At 37.3% G+C, this 20,035-nt stretch overlaps 1 protein-coding gene across 8 annotated transcripts in view; it reads left to right on the top strand.

Moving 5' to 3' along the window:
- The window catches only part of USP16 (ubiquitin specific peptidase 16), a 27,900-nt gene extending 7,865 nt beyond the window's left edge, over positions 1-20,035 (top strand). For 5 of the 8 annotated variants that reach the window (XM_045902582.3, XM_064579689.1, XM_045902584.3 and 2 more), the window contains 15 exons: positions 1,553-1,656; positions 2,458-2,561; positions 3,538-3,722; positions 4,309-4,404; positions 5,414-5,544; positions 5,853-5,940; positions 7,006-7,084; positions 9,040-9,131; positions 9,479-9,535; positions 10,445-10,621; positions 12,563-13,223; positions 14,284-14,378; positions 15,514-15,600; positions 19,226-19,382; positions 19,480-20,034. In XM_045902582.3, the coding sequence (XP_045758538.1) occupies positions 1,553-1,656; positions 2,458-2,561; positions 3,538-3,722; positions 4,309-4,404; positions 5,414-5,544; positions 5,853-5,940; positions 7,006-7,084; positions 9,040-9,131; positions 9,479-9,535; positions 10,445-10,621; positions 12,563-13,223; positions 14,284-14,378; positions 15,514-15,600; positions 19,226-19,382; positions 19,480-19,604 (2,238 nt within the window). In that variant the 3' untranslated portion in view covers positions 19,605-20,034. Of the gene's footprint in view, positions 1-1,552; positions 1,657-2,457; positions 2,562-3,537; positions 3,723-4,308; positions 4,405-5,413; positions 5,545-5,852; positions 5,941-7,005; positions 7,085-9,039; positions 9,132-9,478; positions 9,536-10,444; positions 10,622-12,562; positions 13,224-14,283; positions 14,379-15,513; positions 15,601-19,225; positions 19,383-19,479 lie in introns of all 8 variants that reach the window. The other 3 variants (XM_045902588.3, XM_045902590.3, XM_045902587.3) reach the window with 3 other exon arrangements.

Raw genomic sequence — 20,035 nt, 5'->3', positions numbered from 1 at the left:
AGTCAGACAGTTTAAAAGTATTTGAATGTTGGGGCTCAGTTGGCTAAGCATCCAACTCTTGATCTCAGCTCAGGTCTTAATCTCAGGGTCATGAGTTCAAGCCCCACACTGGGCTCCACGCTGGGCATGGAGTCTACTTTAAAAAAAAATTGAATGACTGCAAAGAACATATTTATTATTTGTATTTGAAAGGTTTTCACTGAAGCTCTTAAATATATATGGTGAGAATGAATATATTTTGTTACTTGAAATTTTCCAGAGTACATTTCCTATTATAAATTTTATTTTGCTACCTATTTAGTTCCTAAGGGTAAGACAATATCACTATTAATTGTTAACTTTTGTCCTACCATAGTTACCTTTTGCACTGTTAGAAAGTGATTCTCAACTGCTGTCTTAAGACAAGTCATCTCATTCTTATGTTTCAAATGATCTCAAGTGGTGTTATTTCAAAATTAATACTCATTTATTTTATAATTGAATGTTGAATGGGATAAATTAAATCAGTAGTGTTGATATCATAATTAAAAGATTAGAAGCCATTGATAAACAGTTCCCCTTCGAGGTGTATTTTTAGCTTTAGAGAAACAGGACCTCTTCTGTAGTGCAATCCAAGGGAGTGGGTGGCCTGATTTCAGATGGATACACAATGAAGATATATTTCATAGCAGTGATTTAACCAGCGAAAGACAGAAAATCTGGCCATGTTCTTTTATGAATAAGTCTATACATACATCTTGTAGGTGAAAATCTCCCATTTGCTTGTTCAATTAATGCTTATTGACCTCCTTCCATTTGCTAAATTTTTTTTTGGTAATAGAAGATTAGTTCTGTTTTTGTATCTTCAGGATTTATAATCCAGGGGAGGAAGGATATAAACATTAACAACTTTAATATGAAGTAGAAAATAAGGAGTCCCACCAGGAATTTACACCATGTTTTGTAGGAGTTTGTTTACAGCGAGAATACAATGTTTTCTCATCTGGAAGGATAAGCATAGGCTTCTGAGAGGAGGTGGCCTTTGAGCTAGACCTTGAAGACTGAGTGGGATTTGATATAAGACAATATGAAAGCTAACCCTGGAAAGTAGGGTGAGCTCAGATGGTATCAGGTTTGTTAATTAGAAGTTTGAAAGCAATTCATAATTTTTGAATTGAGTATATGAACAGAGTTTGTTTCAGATACTATTAAACTGAAAAAATACGTTTGTGAAGAAAGAAGTCGAAGTCAGGAAAATACTTAGGAAGCTGTTAAGTGGCTCACCCTAGACCTAGTGAATGGCTCATCAGCATGGTTTAGTTGGGACTGGAAAGCACAAGTTGGAGAGGAAGACTACGTTGAATGCACGGTTCCTAAATACCTTCTTGTTGAGATCAGTTGCCTATTTGTATTTAGGTTTTCACAAAATCGGGACTCTCTAGAGGCTAATCTGTTATTTTCAGAATTGTAAGAGTGACAGAATTTCTCAGGCCACTTTCTAGTGCATTATGGATTATGAATTCTCTTTTTGTGAACTTTCGTGGCTTCGAGGCTTATGATTATGATTCTCTAGGGCTGTGGCAGAGAATCTCAGGAGCAACATGCCTTGAAACACTATATGACACCAAGATCTGAACCTCATTGTCTGGTTCTCAGTTTGGACAACTGGAGTGTATGGTAAGTTTCAAGTCTTGTGCCTGTCAGTTGACTGGTAACTATTTGAAATATTGGAGAATGGAGGTGTTTAAGGAGCAAGAAAGTTTAAATTTTTGTAGGGTTTGTTTAAATACCATGACTTTCAGAAGGCTTGAGAATGTGATATTTGAGAACCTTTCGCTTAGGATTGTACGCACATAGAAATTGTAGCATGTAGAAGATACGAATCTTCACCCTTTTGTTTTTCTTGCTTGTGATATTATAAATGGCATGTAGTGGGTTATTTAAAATTTGGGACACTGAGAACAAATTTCAGATGAACTGAGAATATAGTAAAATTTTGGCAGTGAATATATAAATGTCAAGCTGGTATGTATATTTCTTTTTTTTTTTTTTTTTGTTATGTATATTTCTTGTAACATCATCAAAACAAATTTTCACATCTTTAAAAAACATTTACACAGTAGTGTTCACTGCACATCATCTGTCAGTTGTAAAACTTGTTAATTTTGACGATGTAGGTCTGTAGTTTGAAATATGTGTAGAAAAAACTTTTGACTTTAATATTGTTAATAGCCATTTCAGTAAAATGATTGGAGTTTTTCCACAGTATTTATATGTAGCCACAGTTCTGGCTAGCCTTACTAAGTAAACCAGAGGTAACATGGATAGTCTTCTTCAAGAAAACACAAAATTTTTATTTTGATTTTCTTTAATAGAATAATTTGGTGGTTACACATTTTGGTTTCCAAGAATTATAATTCATCCGCTTTTTTGGTTGTGTTTGTCACTTTTCTTCTCTGTGGTTTTTTTGGGACACAGGTGTTACCTATGTGATGATGAAGTCCAGTATTGTAGTTCAAACAGATTGGGTCAGGTGGTTGATTTTGTTAGAAAACAAGCTGGTATTACAACTCCAAAATCAGGTAAAATAATTTCTTTCTTAATGTATACTGTAATGTTAAGTTAATGTATCTATTTAATGTGAACTTAATGTATCTATTTAACTTAATGTATATAATGTATACTGTAATGTTAACTAATGTATCTTAGTGTATCTATTAATATATCTTACTTAATGTATTTGTACTGCTCAGCATTACATATACCTGAGTAAAATGAATTATGGTTGATTTCAAACTGTAACACTATTTTTGGTTAAGAATGTAAAACAGTGGGAATAGAGATTATTATAATGTGTTAGAAGGGAATCTGAGGAACAGTCTAGTCAGATATGATAAAGAGTCTGTGATGAGCTGAAGTAATGAGCAGTGATACCCTTTCTGTAGGGGGCTTGAGAGAGACCTGCCTCATACTGAATTTATTTTGTTATATTTGTGTTTGGATGATATAAAAGTGAAGGCCAGATATTTTTCAGCTTTTTTTCATACATAATTAATTGGGTTGGCATACATCATCTGCTTTAAGCTTGTTTTGATTTTTACAGTCACAGAGTATCTTTGCATGGCCAGCATTGTTTGTTCTTAACTTCAGGATTCATTTTTGACCCATTCATTTAAAAATTTATTTCATGTCCACATTCTTTACTTGATTGCTTTATACTCTATTTTCATAAGGTAGGATGTGCTCATTTGGAAAAAAACAAAAAACAAAAAACTGTGCAGTAAACAGAGGAAGGTTTATGCCAAACATACACTGTTTGGTTTCATTTGTCAAACTAATGCTTCCATCACTTTTGAATATTTTTTATTGGTTTTTCTCTGGTGATGGTAATTTACTTATATTTATTAGAAAACATTTAAAATCAAACAGCTGGGAATAATGATGTTAGGTAAAAATTCACAAATTCTAGTACTCTGTCCCAAGTATAACTTTGCATTTGGTATAGTTGTATTACACATTTTGCTGGGTCTTTTTTTCTTCCTTTTTTTTTCCTTAAAGCAGCAAAAGATGGTAACATTGAACTTGAAAATAAAAAATTAGAAAAGGAGAGTAAAAATGAACAAGAGCGAGATAAAAAGGAAAACATGACTAAAGAAAATCCTTCCACGAATTCTGCTTCCCAAATAACTGTGAAAGGACTCAGTAATTTGGGAAATACATGTTTCTTCAATGCAGTTATGCAGGTGCCAATGTTAATTTTTTTCCCTCTTTAAAAATCTTTTTCCTCACATTATAGGATGTTTTTGCATACTTGTTACTTATAGTATTAAGTTTTTTCCCCAAGTAATTTATTTCTGAGTTTTCGAAGAATACTTAAGGAAATGTTGACTTTGCATGACAGTAAAACACTGTACTAAGCACTGGGGTGCGTTAGAGTTCAAAACAAACATGGCCCCTGGCTTCAAGGAATTTGTACTCAGGTGGGGGAAGTACAGGATAACCTAGTACAGAAACAAATACCTAGTTACAGGTGGTGGTGGTGGTAAGGTAGCTACTTCATGTTGGACAGTAGGCAGTGCCCTTTTGAGGTGATGAGTAAGCGCTGAACTGAAGAACTTAGGAGCCAAATAAGGTGGGGGAGAAGAGCATGCTGTTACTTTTTGTTTCCTAAGATAGATACAATGAAGACTGCAGTGTTGATAGTGATTTTCTGTTTTGGTAGAGTAGACACTTAAGAAATACTTGGATTATTTAAATATTTGAGTGATGAAATAAATATTTGATTTGCTTTTAAATAATTTTCCTTTTCTTTTCCATCCTTTATTCCAGAATTTGTCACAAACACCAGTGCTGAGAGAACTACTAAAAGAAGTAAAAATGTCCGGAACAATTGTAAAAATTGAACCACCCGATTTGGCACTAACTGTATGTACTTTAAGATTTTCTTTTACAGTCAGTAATTTTCCTCTCTGAATATCCGCATTCAAAATTATTTTAAAGAATTGATGCTCATTTTCACCTTTTTTCTTTTTTTTTTTTAAAGATTTTTTATTTATTTATTTGAGAGAGAGAGAGAGCACATGAGAGGGGGGGAGGGTCAGAGGGAGAAGCAGACTCCCTGCTGAGCAGGGAGCCCGATGCGGGACTAGATCCAGGGACTCCAGGATCATGACCTGAGCCGAAGGCAATTGCTTAATCAACTGAGCCACGCAGGCGCCCTCATTTTCACCTTTTTTTTTTTTTTTAAGATTTTATTTATTTATTTGAGACAGAGAGAATGAGAGAGAGAGAGCACATGAGAGGGGGGAGGGTCAGAGGGAGAAGCAGACTCCCTGCCGATCAGGGAGCCCGATGCGGGACTCGATCCCGGGACTCCAGGATCATGACCTGAGCCGAAGGCAGTCGCTTAACCAACTGAGCCACCCAGGCGCCCTCACCTTTTTTTTACTTGTTTTGTTTGCTTTTATTTTAGGCTACTGAGTTAAACATTTTCAGGCTAATAGATTAAGCCTTTAGATTTATTTGCTATGTGTATGTCATGTTCTGCTGTGCTCTGGTGTTTGGTGTCCTTGGGAAAGCTGTTGATAGGCGTGAAGCCCTAGGCACGCATTATTATTTTCAACAGCTTTTCAGGTGGCTTAAATTGTGTGTAGCAAAATGAATTTTAACGTATCCATTTTTATTATTCACATTTTGCTCTGGCTCTTTCAGTTCTTAGGTGGTCTGCTCCTGATATTCTAAAACTAAAACAGTAGAACTGAATTCTTCATAGTCAACGAACAGAAACTTTCTACATCTTTTGATGTACATTTTGAAGTTTTAAATGGGACAGCTCTATCAGGAACATTGGCATTAACAAGTTGACTAGCTACGATTTGGTAACAAATGATTCCGTACTTTGACTGAAGAAAGTAATTTTTATTCCCATATTCAGGAACCCTTAGAAATAAACCTTGAGCCTCCAGGCCCTCTTACGTTAGCCATGAGCCAGTTTCTTAATGAGATGCAAGAGACCAAAAAGGGAATCGTGACACCTAAAGAACTCTTTTCTCAGGTCTGTAAAAAGTGAGTATCTGCTTTGATTTTGTTTTCAGTGCATCAGTAAGGTGCTGAGAAATAATATGAAAAACTCGTTAGAGTCAGCCCAGTATATATATTACAGCATGGCTTATTTCATTTGGGTTAAAAAACATGAACTTAATGTGAAAATTAAATCTGCTAAGGGTGTTGTCAAACTAAGTGGAAATTTTGAGAAACTAGAACCCTCTGAGATTTGGGATATGATCCTAGGATTTTGTAAAGATCTTTTACAAGAAGATTTTTTGGTAGATTCATCATTGTTTTTCTTTGTGTCTTGTCTTCTTTTTCCGTAGAGCAGTACGGTTTAAAGGCTGTCAGCAGCAGGACAGCCAGGAGCTGCTTCGCTATTTATTGGATGGAATGAGAGCAGAAGAACAACAGGTTAGCGTATTTTGACCAGTATAATTAATCCCATCGTCATTCACTTGTCAGGCATTTGGCACCTTAGAGGGTTATTACAGCAATGAAACTAGTTACTGAGGCCATTGTATTTAAAACTTTTTTTCTACGCCAGTGGTTTCAACTGGTATATTTTACTCAGTAGAATGAGAGAAGAGAATTAGAAATGATTCTCCTTTTCACGATGCTCTGTTTTCCTTGCTGGTTGGGGCATTATTGTTCTTTAGTTCTATTCTGTTGTACTAGCCTATGCCAGCAGAGCTCCCGATTATTGGAAAATGTTTCTCCCCAAACAGTTCCCAGTTGCAGTGCATTCTTATTCTTACTCTGAGTGTGATTTAACACAGCTTTTTGAGTCTAGGAAGTATGTTCATTTTTAAGAGTCAGGGAACATAGTTACGTTTTTAATTGTAAATTGCCAGATGAAAAGTAATGTATTTGGGGATGTTGAGTATAATTAACAATAGTAATACGAGTGATAACAAGTGATAACTAGTGATAATACTTATTTTGCTCTTATTTTATGTCAAGCACTGTTTTCAGAATCTTATGTGAATTACCTTACTTGGTCCTCACAAACGTTCTCTGGGGTAGATGCTGTTAATCATTTTCTCATTCCATAGACTGTGAAGCCAGGGTGTAAATAAGGTTCGGGACCTGGTTCAAGGTCACCCAGTAATGGTGGCTCTCAGCTTTGAACGCTGGAGTCCCCTATAGCTCTCATTTAAACAGTCTGCTCTTGGACATGATATTTCAGTGGTCTTTCCAAAGGAGGTGGGCATGTGCTGAAAAGCTTTGGTTTGAATAGATTAAAATCTTGAAGTAAGACAGTGCCTTTGTTCAGGGGTTAGTAATGGTTTTGTAATTTTTTTTAGCTCCTTCAATTAATTTTGAAAATGTGACTTTGGAAATACTAATTTTTATTCAGTAAGTTTGGGGAGCTAATTTTTGATCACTTTCTTGACTTGATTACATATTTTCTAAGGAAAATAACTATAAAACTTCAAAATTTTAATAGTGTATATATACCCATTTTATTACTTTTAGAGAGTGAGTAAAGGAATTCTTAAAGCATTTGGTAATTCTACTGAGAAATTGGATGAAGAACTAAAAAATAAAGTTAAAGGTAATGTCTGACTTTTTGAACTAACACACTATAGTTGAATTCTTCTGTAACTTAGGACAAGATTGCTGGCACTTGTATTTCAAATTCACAGTTACTAACATAATTTTTCTTTATCACCACTGATTTAAAAAAATTATTCAGTACTCCAAAGGTGAATATTTTTGAAAAATTTAACTTTGGTATATTTTTATGCTGTATTATAGTGAAATTTATAAAGATAGAGCTAAAATGAGATTACAGTTTTATTTTTCAAAAGCTTACACAGTTGACACTTGAACAATGCAGAGGTTAAGGGCACCAGTCTCTTCCCGCCCCATTCCCGCATAGTCGAAAATCTACTTCTGAGTTCTCTTTTTTTTTTTTTAAAGATTTTTATTTGTTTATTCATGAGAGACAGAGAGAGAGAGAGAGAGAGAGAGAAGCAGGCTCCCAAGGAGCAGGGAGCCCGATGCGGGACTCGATCCCAGGACCCTGGGATCATGACCTGAGCCGAAGGCAGACGCTTAACCATCTGAGCCACCCAGGCGCCCTACTTCTGAGTTCTGACTCTCCAAAAACTTAACTGCTAGTAGCTTACTGTTGACCAGGAGCCTTACTGATAACCTAAACAGTAAAGTAACATGTATTTTTTTTTGTAATCTGTATTATGTGCAGTATTCTTACGTAAAGTAAGTTAAAGAAAATGTTATTAAGAAAATCATAAGGAAGTGAAAATACATTTTCAGTTCTGTGCTGTATTTATTGAAAAGAATCACATATAAGTGGACCCACACAGTTCAAACCCATGTTGTTCAAAGGTCAGCTGTATTTCTAATGAGCAGTGACATGTGAGTTACACTTGTCTGTGTGAGTTGTCAGTAGCTGGTTTGTTAATCATGGTGCCAACTTCATTATTATTGTTGTGTGGCATGTAAAGATTTAGGATGGATCAGTCCAACAGAACTTTCTGTGATAATGGAACTCTTCCATATTTATGCTCTCTGATACAGTAGCCGCTAGCCACATGTGGCCATTCAGCCACTGAAATGTGACTGGGGCAATTGAGGGGCTAAATTTTTACCTTTATTTAATTTTAATTTAAATCATCACAAGTGACTCGTGGCTACTATATTATTTCTATTGTTTCTTTGTTTTTGTGGGGCTTGAACTCATGACCCCGAAGATCAAGAGTCAGATGCTCTACTGACTGAGCCAGCCAGGCACCCCTGTGAAGCACAGTTTAGAATCAACACATAGCACCTGTTTGCATCTCTGGTGTCCTTTAGGGCCAGGCCAGTAGCGGAGAGAATCCTGCCCTGCTGGTGCTCTCTGTCATCAAGTGTGTTTCTGTATAAATGGACACACTTATCAGTGGAATAAGGCTTATACATTCCATGTATTTAGAAAACTGGGTGACCAGGTGGTAAAATTGTCTTATATTAAACTTACCAAGATTGTTTCTGGGAACATAGAAAAAGTAAAAGGAAGATTTTGTCTGAAATGTTTTCCTGATTTTTTTGTTTGTTTGTTTTTTGTTTTGATTTTGAATGGAGTTCAGTCTTAGAGTTTAAAAGCAAGTTATGTGCATTCTCTCCTAAGTTTGCTGCTGAATATTATTAGAGTGGTAGAGCTAGAAGTGATCTAGAGTATCATCCAGCTTGGCCCCATCTGTTCATTTTACTAGTGGGTATAGGAGGTCTCACTGACTTGCACGGTTTATTTTCCACTGACTAGATCTAGGATAAGAACTTTTTCTTTTTCACGAGACATGATTGTGTTAAATTGTGTTATGCTCAAAAGTGGAGTATTTGCTGCTGACTATAGCATAAAATAAAATTATGGTAATTATGAACAGAGAAAACCTGTGGGATAGGAAGTTAAAAATAAAATTTTAGGGTTAGATAGGTAAGTAAATAGTTCTAACTTATTCAATTAATTATATAAGGATAATTGATAAACTTTTTTTCCCCTTCTAGATTATGAAAAGAAAAAATCTGTACTAAGTTTTGTCGACCGCATCTTTGGTGGTGAACTAACTAGTACAATCATGTGTGATGAATGTAGAACTGTAAGTTGATGTAGTGTGAACTGGATTTATTCATTAATATTAATAAAGTATAGTTCATCAGTTGTGTCTTTCAAAAACAGAAGTATCTAGTTTCATAAGGTTTTCTTTGTTGGGCTTCCCAAATCTTCATAGTTCTTTCCTGGGACTGTGAACACTCCTTATGTCTGAAAGAAGTTAGTTTAACTTTTTAATTTATTTCTCCTAACCCAAAGCCCTCAACACTGTGTAATTTTTCATTTTCTTAAGAATTTTTAAAAAATGTAATCCCCCCACCATAATCTTATTATATAATGTCTAAAATGAATTTTTTCCTTCCTTTTTACATTTATCTTTTTTGGTTGATTAAGGTCTCCTTGGTTCATGAATCTTTCCTTGATTTGTCTCTACCAGTTTTAGATGATCAGGTAAGATGTATCGAGTTTATTTTATTTAAGTAGATTTTCCCCGCATGTTAGATTTTATGAGGGAAGCCTTGCCACTCTTTTCCAAGTTCGTACATTAGCCCCTGGAGGAATTTTTTTAAATGTATTTGAGATAGAATTTTAAAGATTTGAATAGAAATTGGAATAAATGCTTTTTTATTTTAGAAGAAGATAGATGGTGTGTCTAGAATTCTTTATAGATAATTAGCTTGATTGGTAGACATGTAGGGGAAGTATTTTCTTTATATAAAAAATTACTTTTTTTTCATTATTTAAGACTAAACATAAATCCCTTACAGTCTTCAGTTCATACATGTTAATAGAGAGTATCTCAGTTTTAAGCCATATTAATTTGGTTCCGTCAGCTAGTGGTTGGAAAAAAGAAAGCCTGTTATCTGAATAATGGATAAATCGTTATGTAACTTCATATGAATTCAGGGTCCCTTTAATCAGTGTTACTTAGTGATTAAAGTCTTAACCAAATTTACTTTATTTTCTCTTTTTCTAAAACTCTCATTTACACAGAAAGAAGGAAAAGGATAAAAAGGAATGCTTGTAGTGGGACAAGTAAATCACTGATAAACAGGAAGCGCAGTTAGAGAGGGGCATAATTACTGTGGGATGCAGCACATATCTAAAAAAATGCATGATATTTCTTTCTATTTTACTGGCATGTGAAGTTGCCTTTTTTACTGTTTTGTTTGTTGGCTTGTTTTCTCAGTATATAAGATTGCTTTCTAGTATTTGAGATGAATGAATTTTGTCCTGGATATATTTTCAAACATTATAGAAAGTAAATCCAGTGTGACATAGGAGTAGAAAAATATTTAGGTTAACATGAAATCTCTTCATCATTTGTTGTAAAATTTTATTTTTGGCCCATATTTTAAGAGTGGTAAGAAAAGTATAAATGATAAAAATTTGAAAAAGACGATGGAGGATGAAGATAAAGAGAGCGAGGGGGAGAAAGATAATGACAGTTACATGAAAGAGAGGAGTGACATTCCTTCGGGAACAAGTAAGCACTTACAGAAGAAAGCAAAGAAGCAAGCCAAAAAGCAAGCCAAGGTAGGTAACCAGGAAGAAAACTGTGCTTTTCTAATTTTATATTTGTAGCTATTGAGTCTGAAGTCTGGACTGAAAGAAAAGGTTGTGCTTTTGTTTTTTGTAATCTTGCATTACTTGTGAGAACTTCCTTTTTTTTAGAGAGAATGGGAGCAGGGTGGGGGGGAAAGGCAGAGGTGGGAAGAGAGAGAGAGATAGAGAGAGAGGGAGAGAGAATCCCAAGCAGGCTCCATGTCAGCCCAGCACGGAGCCCCATATGGGGCTCAATCCCATGACCCCGAGATCATGACCTGAACCGAAATCAGGAGTCAGATATCCAACTGACTGAGCCACCTGGGCACCCCTGCTTGTGAGAACTTTTAAGAGTTTTAGTTCTTTTTTAACAATTTTTTGAGTTCTTAATACATTGACTTTCAAAAATTTAAAAATATATAAAGATGCACAGTGAAAGTACCCCTTCAACCCTGTCCTTTCACGACATAGATAACCACTTTCATTAGTTTCATATGTCCTTCTGGAGTTTCTTTTGAAAAATACGATCAAATACAAATATGTAGTCTTGTTTTTTCCTCCTAATTTTTAAAAAAAATTATACACACTGTTCTGGACCCTGTGTTTTGTTTCTACTTAATTGGATTCTTGGAGATGTTTCCATTTCAGGACACAAGGATTCTGTTGTTTTAAACAGCTGTATAATATTCTGCTTTATGGATGTACTGTCGTTCATTTCACCGTTTCTCTATTGATTTGGGCTGTTTGTAGTCTTTTGCTATATAATAGCCAGTGCTGCAGTGAATAATCCTATACTCCTGTTATCAGTATGGCACATTTTGAGAAGAGGGATGGCATTTGTAGTTTGGATAAGTGTTACCTAGTTGCCCTCCACAAAGGCTGTACCAATTTATATTCCCACCAGCAACAATGAGACTTGCTGTTTCTCCTTATCCTTGACAGAAGTGTATTATCAAACTTCTGGATTTCTGCCAGTTTCATAGATGGAAAATATTTTCTCAGTGCAGTTTTATTTTCCATTTATTTTAATATAAGTAAAGGATGTTTTTATGTTTCAGTCATTTGTGCTCCCTTTTCTTTCCAGTATTTGCTTATATCCTTTCTCCATTTTTCTTTCATGTTGTAACCCTGTTTGTAGCTGAAGCAAAGTGGAAAATGTTTGTGTCCTGCGTGTGTCTCAGCCTTCTGGTATTACAGATTAGCCTCATGGGGATTGTCATTTCACTTTGAGTCTTTAGGCATTCCAGTGACAGGAATGTGGATGAAATGCCTTTCTCCCCACTCTGCTTGGAAATAGGCTGCAAAGAGGGCAAATAAAAATGATTTTAGGAGGGAAGTCCTTTACTGTCCTCTGTTCATGAGGCTTCCTTGCTTCCTCCCTAATTTGGGGCCGTTTATTTCCTGAGATGTTTTCCTCCATCCTGCCCAAAGCAGTCCTGTACTTGTGCATCCTTGAGTTTTCATTTTGTTTTTTTCTTCCCTCAGTGCAACCTTGACCTGATAATCATTAACTCACATGGATACATCCCTTCCTGCTCTCTGTGTAGTTGGACTCCCAACATGGTTTCATACTTGGCTGCTTGGATTTGGCAATTTCTGTCCTGTCTACTACCCTGTCTAGGTCACTTCCCTTAGAACACAGACTATGTCTTGCATGTTTTTATGTGCCCCGCGTCACAATATTTTGATGATTGGTGATGGTTTATTCCTGCTTTCCTCCAGTGAAAGAACTTTCTTCATAATTTATTTGGTCCCTGATAGTAAAAGGAGCTCTAAGGATCAGAATTCTGGGAGTGCAGTCTTCCTTATAAATTTTTTGATTGATAAACAAAAAAACTTGATGTGGTACATGTATGCTCTTTCTCTTCCTTTTTTTTTTTTTCTTCTTCCTTTTTTATTTTTGTATTCTAATGTTTTATGCTTTTTGCACAGAACCAACGAAGACAACAAAAAATTCAAGGAAAAGTTCTTCATTTAAATGATATCTGTACCATTGACCATCCTGAAGATAATGAATGTGAGGTTGGAATGTCACTTCAGGGAGAAGTGGATGTTAAATCCAACCATATTTCAGAAGAGGACATTAGGCATAAAGAATATTGTGTTAATCAGAAAGATTTGAATGGCCAAGAAAAAATGGTAGAAAGTGAAACTGACAATCAAAAATCCACAGAAGAAATAGATATGAACAACGTCAACATGGATAATGATCTGGAGGTTTTGGCATCTCCTCCCGCTGACTGTTCTATGAATTTAAATGGTGCCTATCTGACAGAAGGGAGTGGTGAGGTGGACATTTCCAGTGGTTTCAAAAACCTTAACTTGAACCCTGCTCTTCAACCTGACGAAATAAATGTAGAGATGCTGAATGAGAGTCATTCTCCTGGGACCAAGGTATATGAAGTTGTAAACGAAGATCCAGAAACTGCTTTCTGTACTCTTGCAAACAGGGAAGCTTTCCATACTGATGAGTGTTCAATCCAACATTGTTTATATCAGTTCACCCGAAACGAGAAACTTCGAGAGGCAAATAAACTGCTTTGCGAAGTATGCACCCGGAGACACTTTAGTGGACCAAAGGCAAACATAAAAGGTAATTTAGATTCTCTCGCTGAAAGTGAAATTAATGTTCGGGGGCACATTTTGCACGGAGTAGGTAGAATCCTGCTCTCTTAATTGTATCGGGATTTGCATGGCATCAGTAAGTTCCCTCCCCTGTGTAAATATTTTAACAGAAGGTTGAACAAACAGATTAAAGTGGCTAAAACTCCGTGGCAGCTGAACAGCAGATAGAGTGGGACCGTTTGCTCTCCAACACCTCTGTCTGTGGGTAGATCATCCCACTGGGTTGTTGCTACAACAGGGACCTTACAGATAGCGGCTCTTTCTCCGTATGCTCGGTTTCCTGTCAGCATATGCACTGGCCCTGTCCTTTGAATGCAGGAAGCTACACTTCATTTCATTCATGTACTTCTGTGACATGCCCAGTGCAAGGTACTGGGAGGACAGTGCTTTCTTCTAGTCTCCCTCAAATATAGAACAGAAAAATTGTGATGATTCCCTTTCTCCCCCACCCCCCTTTTTTTGAGCTTGGGTAAGTGGGATAAGGAGGGATTGTGGATTCCTAAGGACTCTTACTAGAATTATTGAAACTTTTAAAAAGTCTAGCTTGCATGTCAATATAAAAAGTAAATTGTGTTGATTTTATAGCATTTCTGTTTGCTTTAGAGCAAACAGTGGCCAACTATTGTCCACAGTTAGGTTTTTGTATGGTGTCTATGTTTTTTATTGATGAACATTTGAAAATGATTCAGTGGTAGGAAATACTGACTTTGAGCCCCAATTAATTAAATGGTATCTCTCCAAAAATAATTCCGTTCTCCTTGGTAGACTGTAGTCGTACTCAGTTATTGCTATACTTTGAATTACATCAGTAAAATTTGTGGGAATTTGTGGAAATTTTTACTGATACCTACAAAATGTCCTTAATTTTGCCTCTTGGTCCACAGAGCCCCAAATATTTATTATCTGGTCCTTTCCAGAAAGTTTAAAGATAAATCAATTGTGTTAGATGTTTAAAATGATTTTATAGCAAATGTGAATGCTTCAGAAGTCTAAAATGATTTTCATGCTGCTAAAATTTCTTTCTTTAGGTGAAAGGAAACATGTTTATACCAATGCCAAAAAGCAGATGCTAATTTCTCTTGCTCCTCCTGTTCTCACTCTTCATTTAAAGAGATTTCAGCAGGTACCCCTTTGTTAGCTCAAATTTGTTTTAAATATGTAACATTTGCTTTATTTGTTATTGTTTCACCATATTACTGTGTTTCTTTGGTTTTCTGTTATTTCCTAGTTCTAATTTAAAAAAAATAGGGAAGTAAGAAATATACCTGGGCATGACAAAAACTTAGATGAAGACGCCTGTCAAGGTGGAGGAGACATGTAGGCGCAGTCCTTCCTCAGTTTTACTAGAACTCATGTTGTCCTTTTTAGTAAAATTAGCATCTTACTCTTAACTTTTTTTCAGGCTAAAAAAAAAGTCCAGTTTACTAGCTGTATCTCACACTTAAGAAAAGTAGTGATATTCTTTCTGTTTTGGGTGTGGTACCTTATTTTTACTGACCCTTCATAAAAAACATTGATACCTTGGATTTTCATCATTTTGTTGACCCTGTCTTTTCTGGAAGACTTTGGTTGTAAGCACTACAAGTTTTAAATTAAGTTCCAAATTCCCAAAGTACCTTTAGAACATTTTCTCTCCAGTGGTTGGTGTATGGGTTTGACTAACTGGGTGGGTCTCCATGAACCAAGCACTAAGCTTGGTTTTAGAAAGGAGGCAGAGAGTATGTGCTCCACAGAAAAGTATTCTGCTATTGCTGAGTTTTAAGCACTCAAAACCTCTGAACTAATCTGGCTTTTCTGGATGGCCAGAGCAGAAACACTGAGAATTTTCTCAGGGGAGCAGCTTTTTTTTCTTTTCTTTCTTTTTTTTTTTTTTTTTTAAGTAGGCTCCACTCCCAGTGTGGAGTGCACCATGGGGCTTGAACTCACACCCCTGAGATCAGGACCTGAGCTGAGATCAAGTCTGTGGCCATACCACCCTCAACGTGCCCGATCACATCTGACCTGAGATCAAGAGTCAGACACTTAACCAGCTGAACCACCAGGCGCCCCTGGGAGCAGATTTCTTAATGCGTTGGGGTGTGTGTGTGGTGTGCACCTAGCAAAAATCATTTAGTGGTCAGAAAGAAAAGAGTCTCCTGAGAAGATTGAACCTAGGGTTGGATGTTGGTGTTTTATGCATCAGAGTAGGACTACAGTTTACTTAATGTGTACAGCTTTTCCAGGAAAAGAACTCAAATCTATTATCTCCCTTTTTTTAGGCTGGTTTTAACCTTCGCAAAGTTAACAAACACATAAAATTTCCAGAAATCTTAGATTTGGCTCCTTTTTGTACCCTCAAGTGTAAGGTAAGTGAAAGTGGTCTTTTTGGGAAAATCCTTTAAAGGGAAATCATAGCTTATTTACCAGATACTCTAACAGTAACTCACTCAAGTATAAAGTTGATAAGAATGACTGAGTAGAATGGGTCTTTGATCTTTGTACCATTATAATTTCAAGATCTGTGATGAATCATTTTGAATATTAGGTTGTTAAATTCGGTTCGTTTTTTGAATTTCTATTATGGTGGCAGACATTGTCTTGGGAGCTGAGGGCACAAAACTAAAGATCAGCAGGTAATTTCAGTTTAATATGGTTGAGTGTTAAGATTGGTATACACAGAGCAGGGTGGTTATGCACTTAACCCAATATGTTGGTAGTTCAGGGAAGGCTCTGTGAAGTAGACCACACCTCAACCACTACTTAAAGAAGGAGTAAGAGTTAGTGTGATGAGTCAAGAGGAAACTAGTTTTCAGCAGAGAGAACAGAGCAGCTGGAGCAAAGATGTGTACAGTGGTGTGGTGGGGACTAGTGACTAGCAGGAGAAGCAGTGTAGAGCTTACAGTACAAATCCTAGAGAACACTGGGAGGTGAAGCCAGAGAAGTGAGATGGGAATGAGGTTTGGAGGATTATCGTTGTGAGGAACTTGGGCTTTACTAGGTGTGTAGTAGGGTGCCACTGAGCAGTTTAAAGCAATGGAGTGACATAGCCAGATGTGTGTATTATACAGGTTACTTGCTGAAGCATGGAGGAGGTTAGATTTTTAGGAGGAAAAGACTAGAGAGGCAGGGACTCTCTAGTTAGGAGGCTGTTGAATTAATTTAGTCAATGGTGAGGACTTCAAGTAGGGTAAGAGAAGGCAAGATTGCAAGAGTATTTTAGGAGGTAAAATTCACCAGACTCGTGATTGGATTGGCTCTGGAAGATGAGGAAGAGGCCTTGAAATGGATGGTAAGGTTAATACAACAGGAGGTGTTGAGCATGATTCCTGAGGCCTGGCTTGAGTGACTAGGCAGCTGGGCAGATGGGAGTACCATTAGCTGAGGTAGGGTATAAAGTACCGGAAGAAGAGAGGGTGGGAGGTAGAGAAAGGATAATGAGTTTGGTTTTGGATACACTGAGTTTCAGCTATTTTTGAAATATCCATGGGGCTTTGTTTAGAAAACATTTGGATGTACACACCTGAGGCTCAGGGCAGGGAGGTTAGGTTTGGAGATAAAGATTTGGAAATCAAGGGCGCCTGGGTGGCTCAGTTGGTTGGGCGACTGCCTTCGGCTCAGGTCATGGTCCTGGAGTCCCGGGATCGAGTCCCACATCCGGCTCCCTGCTCGGCAGGGAGTCTGCTTCTCCCTCTGACCCTCCTCCCTCTCATGCTCTCTGTCTCTCATTCTCTCTCTCTCTCTCTCAAATAAATAAATAAAATCTTTAAAAAAAAAAAAAAAAAAAGATTTGGAAATCAATACATAGGTGGTGGTTTAAACTGTGAGGATAGGATCCCCTGAGTAGAGCATGGGGAAAGAGAAGAGACGGTTAATGACAACTCCGGTGAGCAGCTGAGTGTAAGAGGCATATGTAGACGAGGAGGACACTACCAACAATCTCAGCAAATCTCCATGTTGAAGAATTTGGACAGAGAAGCTATAGTAGTATATTCAGATTTCAAATGCTTCAGTATCAACATTAATAAAGTTTATGTGCAAAATTTGAAATGATAGAAATTCTCCTGTCCTGCCTCCCAATTTAAAAATTTAAAATCCTTCAAGAAAGGTATTTCAGAGCTGGTGGGTTGCCAAGAATGAGCAACTTAGAGTTGGGTAGGTTGTATCTCCGTTTTCCTGAAGTGGGGGGTGAAGTCAACAGCAGAGATTAGTAAAGGTTTGGGGGATAAGGGGAGGCTAAAGGAATGGGCCAGTTGCTGTGAAGGAAATCCATGGAACTAGGGAGCTAAGGAACAAGTTACAAGATTGTAGTCACATGCGAGATCCTGATGAGTCCTCAGTGAGTTTATCAATCTGCAGGGTATGTAATTTTGCTGCCTAGGAATAGCAGCTGTCTGGGTGTGGGGTTGGGAAGGGTTTGTTGTAGGATTCAGAGTAGGATTTTCTTTCTTTTCTTTCTTTCTTTCTTTCTTTCTTTCTTTCTTTCTTTCTTTCTTCTTTCTTTCTTTCTTTCTTTCTTTCTTTCTTTCTTTTCTTTCTTTCTTTCTTTCTTTCTTTCTATTTATTTTATTTATTTATTATTTATCTATCTATCTATCTATTTATTATTTATTTATTAAAGATTTTATTTATTTATTTGAGAGAGAGAGAATGAAAGACAGAGAGCACGAGAGGGAAGAGGGCAGAGGGGGGAGCAGACCCCCTGCCGAGCAGGGAGCCCGATGCGGGACTTGATCCCGGGACTCCAGGATCATGACCTGAGCCGAAGGCAGTCGCTTAACCAACTGAGCCACCCAGGCGCCCAGAGTAGGATTCCAGAAAATCCACCCAGAGTAGGATTTTCTGATCAATGTGCTGGCAAGGCTGGTGGTGGGTGTTAAGAGATTATTTTTAAGACTGATGCATGTGGTCTAAGTTCTCCAGCTTTAATGTGTGCATGTCACTTGGGCATCAGTAGGTCTTAGGTGGGGGTCTACGCAGACACTGCTGTTCTGTTGCCATTTTGAGTAGAGAAGACACAGAGTTGATCGGGGAATGAGGCCAGGAGAGGCTTCATCAGCCAGGAGAAAATGAGGACTGGAGCATCCAGTTAGGTTGGAGAGAGAGGGGACAGGTGAGATGAGAACTGGAAGAACAGAATTGTGGGCTGAGACTAGAAAAATGGGAAGACTTGAACAGTTCCAAGTGAGGACCCATTGCAGAATTTAGTCCTGGGTATGGCAGTGAAAACAGGATGGCTGCAGAAACCCTGGGAAGCACACAACCCATGAACTCCCCAAGGAAGCAGACAGGATTTGGGGTGAAGTATGAAGTTTTCCAGTGAATGGGGGCTGTAGATTTAAAGAGATGACAGTTCTGTGGAAGGACAGTGATGCCCATTCAGGACTTTTTACAAGAGAACCTAGGTTGGAAGTTGTCTGAAAGTGGCCCCCTGCTCGGAGAATGCCTTTCCTTGTTACCAGTCTGCCCTACAGCATACGGGATTTTAGAATAAGCAGGCTCTGAGGTCTAGATGGTGAAAGTGAGAAGTTGAATCTTTAGGGGACATGTGTAAATGTAAGGGGGAGTTTTGGCACAACTTAAACGCTATCCTCTTGATCTTAAAAAAGGCTTACAGTCTAGGGAGGAACTGGACTGGTAGCGCTATTGAGGTATTTTGCAATTATCAGAGCCCAGGACTCATATAGAAACTGGCAAGTTCAGTTATTTAAGTATCTGGGCCAGGAAACTGCAATTGCAGCAAGTGGCCTCTGGTTTATGATTCTAGCAGAGAAACAGCAATGGTGATTTTCTAATAAAAGCAATAAAAACATCAAGCCATGGTGACAGTACTCAGTAGGCTGGGTAAAGGTAGGGAAAAAGTCGTAGTCAAGGTCGAACTTGATTTCTACATTCTCAAAGTAAAGGTTAGCCACCCTTTGCATAAAGTGATCTTGCCACTGGCATCTATAAATGGGACTAGAACTAATTTTTGAATTCTGTTCATTTTGAAAGAATGTCGCTGAAGAAAATACGAGGGTACTGTATTCCTTATATGGAGTCGTTGAACACAGTGGTACCATGAGGTCAGGGCATTATACTGCCTATGCCAAGACCAGAGCTGCGAATAGTCATCTCTCTAATCTCGTTCTCCATGGTGATATTCCACAAGGTAAGAGGTCTTGGAAAATTCTGGTATTCCGATTATGGCAAAACCAAAAAATAATGAACTTGAATCTTCCCATTTATATGTAACTTTCTCTCGACAGATTTCGAAATGCAGTCAACCAAAGGGCAGTGGTTTCACATCAGTGATACACATGTGCAAGCTGTGCCTACAGCCAAAGTACTGAACTCACAAGCGTACCTCCTGTTTTATGAGAGAGTATTGTAATAGTTTCAAAGAGTGCTTTCTCGGCTTTTAAAATGGCTGTAATTAATAATAATAATAATAAAGAAGTAAAGACTAACTGTAAAATCATGTTCACTTAAAATTAAACACATGCCAGAAGAAATCATGTTTATTAAAATATTGAAGGGAAAATACCTAAAAATTTACAATGGTTTTGTATTGTCATAGTGGTTTTTATTCTTGCTTCCAGTTTCTGGAGAGGATTCTGAATTCCTTAAGTCCTCTGTGATTAAATATGTCTGGGTGGTGGGTTATAGCATCAATAAACTGACTTACCCCCAAAACTTATTACTTGGAGGATTTTAAGTTGTGTTCTTACCCTAGCAGGTAACATTTAAAAAAATGTTTCAGACTGGCTAATGAAACTTCAGGTGTATTTTTAAAAAGTGTTGATTATATAAGCATAGACATTT

The sequence above is a fragment of the Mirounga angustirostris genome, unplaced genomic scaffold (genome assembly GCF_029215605.1).
Source record: "Mirounga angustirostris isolate CCGP_5_RB_7025 unplaced genomic scaffold, mMirAng1.0.hap1 SCAF_1, whole genome shotgun sequence".
NCBI classification, from domain to species: domain Eukaryota; kingdom Metazoa; phylum Chordata; class Mammalia; order Carnivora; family Phocidae; genus Mirounga; species Mirounga angustirostris.
This window is presented reverse-complemented; position numbering and strand designations above follow the sequence as displayed.